At 44.0% G+C, this 6,865-nt stretch overlaps 1 protein-coding gene across 1 annotated transcript in view; it reads right to left on the bottom strand.

Annotated features, from left to right (window-relative positions):
- Hibch (3-hydroxyisobutyryl-CoA hydrolase) overlaps positions 1-6,865 on the bottom strand; it is a 48,304-nt gene that overhangs the window by 25,884 nt on the left and 15,555 nt on the right. The window contains exon 4 of the mRNA XM_013353493.2: positions 2,883-2,967. Within this exon, the coding sequence (XP_013208947.1) occupies positions 2,883-2,967 (85 nt within the window). The remainder of the gene's footprint in view (positions 1-2,882; positions 2,968-6,865) is intronic.

Below are 6,865 nucleotides of genomic sequence, written 5' to 3'. Positions count from 1 at the left end.
AACTGGATCTATTTGTCCCACAAGGACTGTGGACACTTAAAAAGCCTGTTTTATTCTTTGGCTCAGACTAATTGCACACCAGTTAGCTCACTTTCACCTCAAAACAAGTTCAAACTAGACTAAAGGCCTTTTGTAAACAGACCTTAAGTTTAAAACCGTACAGCTATGCACAAGGTCAGAGCTGCAGATGTCTAAACTAAGGTTACTAAAGAAAAGCATGCCAATTCTTTGCTTGCCAAGTCTGTTAACAAAAGACCTATGTCTCAAAGCTTATCTCCACGGACACTGTACCCCCTGCCCTCTGGTCACAGTCTCACTTCTGTGACCTTGGACCCTTGTGTTGCCATGGCAATGGCTCAATCCCTATTGCTTGCCCCAGGAATGTGCTTTTGACCAATGAGAGACAACTGTTGTAATTTATCACTTCAAGGCTCCTGGGAAAAAGAGTTCAGAGCAGGAAGAAGTGAGGAGAAGCAGCTAGGAGAATGTAGCAGTAATGGTCTGTCCTGTCCCTTTAAGAGACAAGCCTCACCCACCCCCTCCCCCCCTTCACCCTGCCTGCAGCCTGCAGCTTGAGCGCGAGAGCGCTCTCTCTCTCTCTCTCTCCTCTTCCCCTTCCTCTCCTTCACTTCCATAACCCACTAAATAAATGTCCTTTGCTGAGTTGGAGCCTCACTTAGCAACTCTAAGTCACTTTTCCCCAAGCCTTCTCAGAGTTCCTTCTAATTTTATTTTAAGCTAATTTCATTTAAATCAACTAATTATTTATTGTGGTGGTTTGAATGAAAAGGGCCCAGGTAGGCTCACAGGGAGTGGCACTATCAGGAGGAGGCGTGGCCTTGTTGGAGGAAGTGTCTCACTGGGGGCGGGCTTTGTGGTTGGAGAAGCTCAAGCCCAGGCTGTTTCACTCTCTTCCTGCTGCCTGCAGAGCCAAGTTTCTCTCCTTCTCCAGCACCCAATCTGCCTGCACGCCGTCAGTCAGTCCCAGTTAAATGTTTTCCTTATGAGAGTTGCTGTGGGCATGGTGTCTCTTCACAGCGACAAAAACATTAACTAAGGCATATATATATTAAAATTAAATAACATTCACCTTTAATATTTTCCCGAGTATATACTTACTTGTAGAATTTTCTAGAACTCACACTGTTTTGTGCATATAAACTAGAATAATCCTGGAATTTAAAACTATATTTATAAACCAGAATATAAAGTTAGTTCTATGTGGCATTTATATGTGAAAGGTCCCCCCACAGCCTCAGATACCTGAACACTTGGTCTAAGGATGGTGGTTCTGTTTTGAGCGACTCTGGGAGGTACAGTCTTGTTGAAGAAACTCTGTCACTAGGGCAAGCTTTGAGGGGTCATGGTCTCACCCCACTTCTAGTTTATTTTCTGGGCTTTTGCTTGCACTGCTCTGGCTGTCATTCCTCCCCTGTCATGGACTGCCCTGGAACCATGTGCCAAAATAAACCCTTCCTCCTGTGACCTGCCAATGCTGCGTCACAGCCACGGAGACTCAAACTAGGACAACTCACAATGAGCAGCAGCTAGCCTCATCCACACACTGGGCTTCCCTGTGTGGAGACGGACAGAACCATGGCCCCCACGCACGGGCCTTCCCTGTGTGGAGATGGTAACCGTGGCCCCCACGCACTGGGCTTCCCTGTGTGGAGACGGACAGAACTGTGGCCTCCACACACTGGGCTTTCCTGTGTAGAGATGGACAGAACCGTGGTCCCCACGCACTGGGCTTCCCTGTGTGGAGACGGACAGAACCATGGCCCCACTCTAAAGAACAGGCCCTCCCCAGGGGTGTGAACACTGTCTGAAAATATTCATGCTATGGTTCTTAAGGGCTAGAGCACAGGCATGCATGAGACCCTAGGTGTAATCCCTAGTGTGCATATGTGCACGTGTGTGCACACACACACAGTCACACAACACACAGACACAGGCACACACAGGCAAGCAAGCACACATACACAGGTACACAAAGACACACAGACATACAGGTACACGTACTCACACACATAGCATACACATGGGATATCATAGACATGCACACACAGGCATACCGGCACTCACATACATAGTCATAGGCACAAAGGCACACACACACATGCATGCACACACATAGGCATGCACATGTGCATATTCAATTTATGTTGTGGGCAAAACCACAGTTCAGTTAACACAATATTTCAGTTATTTAAAACTGAGTGGGCATCTGAACTTGGTCCTGAATCTAGACTTTTTTTTTCCTGCCTACTCATAATGCAATGGCTTACAGAAACTTGCAAATTTGGTGAGCAAATCAACCCAAAGTTTGTTGTTTTTTAGTAATAAAACAAACATGCAAAATCAGAACACGGGGGAAAAAAAATCCCTGAACCCTACCAAATCCATAAGAAATGACATATAAACCGTAAAAACCTTTCTCAGCAGGGACAGCCATCAGTGATAGCAATGATTTCATAACTCTCATCACAAGAACAAACATTATCTTGAATAGTTAAATACATATGGACTAATTGAATATAAAAAGCAACTTTTTATCTAGGTGTCTTTAAACACCTAGAAGCATTAGCAATCGGCTCAAGGAGCACTTGCTCTGGACGGAGAGTGGCGGGGATGGGAAGTCCTCCACAGGCACTGATGGGGACGTCATGGGGGACACATGCCGTGAGAGGAAAACAAGGTACCTACATTTCAGCCCTGCACATGGGCAGGAAATAAAATCTCCATTCAAATGGTAACAAACTTGTAAAGAATTATTAACATACAACAAATAATTCTAAAATGCAAATCCAATGAGAATCGCCTGAAGCATCTTCAGAGCTGACTGGCTCCAGCAGGGTAAGGGCGCACAGTGGGCACTTTACCTCGGATGTCTCCTCCAGCACAGAAGGCCTTCCCTCCAGCTCCCTTTATGATGATCAGGAACGTCTCAGGGTCTTGTTCCCACTTCTACACAAACATAAAAGATGATGGTGGCTTAAGTTCATGTAAGACACATTCACATCCACATGTGTGCGCACGTGGCCTTTCCTAGAAGACATCCAGAGGAATGGATTCTACCCACTTAATTTTCTTCCTAAGTGCAATCTGTGTTCCAGAAAGAGCTGTCAAAGCTTTAATACTAGGATGAATAAACAGGTGCCCAATGGCACTGTGTTATATACATTTATATACATTTGTCTAGTGAACACACCCACCCAGAGTGGGGGCATGAGGGGCAGGAATAACTTTTCCCCATAGCAAGATAGCACTGTTAGACCAGAAAAATAACTATTACACAGTTAAGTTATTTACAAAGTTTTTAAATATGTGGTGGATGGGGCTGGAGAGGTGGCTCAGCGGTTAAGGGCACCAGCTGCTCTTCCAGAGGTCCTGAGTTCAATTCCCAGCAACCACATGGTGGCTCACAGCCATCTGTGATGAGATCTGGCGCCCTCTTCTGGCCTGCCGGCATACATGGAAGGAATGTTGTATACATAATAAATAAATCTTTTAAAAAAAATATATGTGGTGGATGGGGGTTTGGTGAGGTCAGGCAATAAACTGAGCACGATGAGACTGTGGGGAGCCGGTCAGTGACGGAGTGCTCGCTTTACAACCACACTACGACCAATCACCGTTCTCATTTCCTCACAGCTGAGGAGTGGGGTGCAGAGACTGACATGCCTAGTCAGTTACAGAGTTTAATACTCAGAAAGCCAAGTCTCAAATACAAGCCTGACTTTCAGCCCTACACTTTCTAATGTCGTGATGTGGGAGGTAATATATGCTGTGAATATGTCTTATTGACATCGGTTAATAAAGAAGTTGCTTTCGGCCAATGGTTTAATAGAATATAGCCAGGCTGTAAAAGATATATATTGAGAGAGCAGGCAGAGTCAGGGAGACACCATGTAGCTGCCGCCAGAGACAGATCCTGGAACCTTGCCAGTAGGCTACAACCTTGTGGTGATGTACAAACTAATAGAGATGGGTTGATTTAAGATGTAAGAGCTAGCTAGAAATACGCATAAGCTATTGGCCAAACAGTACTGGAATTAATACAGATTTCTGTGTGATTACTCTGAGAGTCTGGGCAGCTGGGAAACAAACAAGTACCCTCTCTCAACAAATCTGGACCCAATGTGGGGCCACCAGAGGAGAAAGATGTGAGTTGCCAGTTGGAACCTTGACAGTAGGCCACAGACCTCATGGTAGCTTGGTGCTGCCAAGAGCAGATGTGTCAATGTCATGAAAAGTCCTAAGTTCTTAAACATTTTAAATGTCATATTCTGTAGTCTTTGAAAGATCTGAAGAATACCTATCCTTCTGAAATACATCTCTGTACATCCAGAAAACCTAACTAATATGACTACAAGCTTGACTATTATAGATGACTCTTTATTAACCTATATTTCTTAATTATACATTTTTAAATGAGCTACATAAACACAATACCTTAATCAAGACCAGAAATATACATATAACAAAATTAATCTAAAATCCAACCATTTTGGTTACCTGGCCCTTTTTTGTCTATTCTTTAGCCTCTTTGCCCATGTAGTAGGGCCCCAGAGGGTATAACAGGGAGATACCATATGGTGGGCAGACCAAAGGGCACACCAGGAATATGCCTATGTGGCATGGCATGCTCCAGGAGCCAGAGAGGTACCCCTATTCTCTCTCCTCACATGGCCGGATGCAGGACCATGTTCACTCTGGACTCTCCTGGATGTCCCTGTCTCTGTCTATGCCCTCTCTTCTATCTATGCAAACCTTCTCCATCATGCTGAGGAGCAGTCATGTCCTTCCTTGGTACTTCCTTTTTTCATTCATCTGGTGCCAAAACCCGGGACTGGCATATGTGAGTTCCCTTCCAAGGGACACAACCTCTCCAAACCAAGCTGATTTGACTCTCCTAAGGGGTGAATAGATCATTTGTTTCTGGTGGCTTCAAAAGCCACCCACCATATTAGGCTTCAAATCTTAGAGTCTAAATTTTCAGTCATGTCTTCCCTCCATAAACCTGTGGAGCCATCTCCTGCCTACGGTAAGTATACTCTCTCTAGATCCTAGAGCATGCAACACCCTATGGGATGCCCATCACATGGACATTTTCCTGCTATGTCCTCTGGGGCCTCACCACATGGGCTTTTCCTGCTATGTCCTCTAGGGGCCCCATCACATGGACAACCCCCTACTTACTAAGATGCTTACTCCTCTCCCTCTATTGGAATCCTCTCAGAGCTGAAGGTAACCCTCCCTATGGCAGAATTCCTTTTGCAACCCTTCCTCTTTTCCTTCTCAAACTCAGAAAATCTATAAAACCTTTCTGTCTCACTGCAAAGGGCTTGGCCTCAGTACAGCTCCCTGGCTAAATACAGCACACTTGAGTTCCAAATTCTTACAAATTTTAGCAGCTTCTGCCAGCACAGGCAATGATCCCAAAGTACCTCTTCTAAGGCTTTAAAACTTTCCATTCTTAAACCTTTTATTTCTACAATTTCTCTGTGCTCTGCTCTCCAGAAACCTTTCAAGACTATTGTGTAAACAGTCCTCATCTCAGGACTTGTAACTTCAATGGGTCTGGTTAAAGAATCTGAAAACTCTGTATCAAAAGTCAGCTTAAAGCTTGTAACAAAAAGTAGTTTAAAAAATCTATACATAGATAATCTTAATTTGATACAACACATTATTCAACTCTTGGGATACAACTCTTGTTTAGAAGAATAGATGTTTTTTAAATAGCAACCATGTGGCTCTCTTCCATCTTAGCTGATGACCTCATCGAGATTTGAAAGTTACCTCGTGACTGGCAGCCATCTTTAATAAGGTTAAAGAGGGCAAGACATGTAACTTCACTATCTCAATATGACCATACGGCATAAAGCAGCGATTATGAAACTTCTTGTGCCTAAGGAGCTCTCTGTTCATCATTATGTCTCCTTTTTGGACTAAGGAGACACAGCAGGTTCCGTAAATAATTTGGATTGGTACGGATTTTTGTATGATGATAAAATGTTAAGGTTATAAAGGTTTACTCAGATTAACAAAAGCTGACTTAGAGAGATATATCTAACTACTTATGTCTTTGCTAACTGTTCAACACAACGTTTCTAGAAAATTTAAATAAGCAACAATATAAGTTTAATGAATGCTTGAGTTAAGGCTTCACCTCAGCTCCTGGCATCCATACATCTAAAAAGTCTGGAATGTTTGAGTGGAACTTTCCATCCCAAGCCCCCTCCTCTGGGAGTTACCTCAGTCCAGACTCCACCTTCCATAAAGCCTGCCAAAAGATGACCTCTCCCCCAAGAGGCTCACGACCACTCCCACAGGGTATTTAAACTGCCCCACTGGGGAATGAACATGTGGTTTTCCAGTCTTCCTTCCCATCTCCTCTCTGAGGACTGGAAGGCTACTCAGGGGCGCTGGCATCCATTAAATCTGGGCTTTTTCTAATTCAATTTGATTTGGATTACTGCTTTGGCAGAGAGGTCTATTGGAACATAAAAACTTTTCAGTAAATAAGCAGAAAAGTTCCCAGTGTCCCCATGGACTGATTTATGGTTTAAAGTTTTATTTTGATTATTGTAATTTAGACAAAGCAGCGCACAAGAGAAAGACACCAAGCAACAGAGCTCAGGTGGAAAGGGTTTTTAATTGCAGGAAAGTGAATGAGAAGGAAGGGGAGGGGGAGGGGAGAAGGGAGACCATCTTCTGGGAACAGGAGTGGCAGAAGAGAAGAGAATGAGACAGACAGACAGGCAGGCAGGGACAGAGAGAAAGAGATGGGAAGTGAGCAGGGTCCTTTTAAAAGGTAACACAGTGCATGTGTACAGTGCTCTTAGTGCTACAAGTGAATACA

This window comes from Microtus ochrogaster, unplaced genomic scaffold (assembly GCF_000317375.1).
Source record: "Microtus ochrogaster isolate Prairie Vole_2 unplaced genomic scaffold, MicOch1.0 UNK8, whole genome shotgun sequence".
In the NCBI taxonomy this organism is placed as follows: Eukaryota; Metazoa; Chordata; class Mammalia; order Rodentia; family Cricetidae; genus Microtus; species Microtus ochrogaster.
Note: the sequence above shows the minus strand (reverse complement) of the source record. Positions and strands in the feature narration are given on the sequence as shown.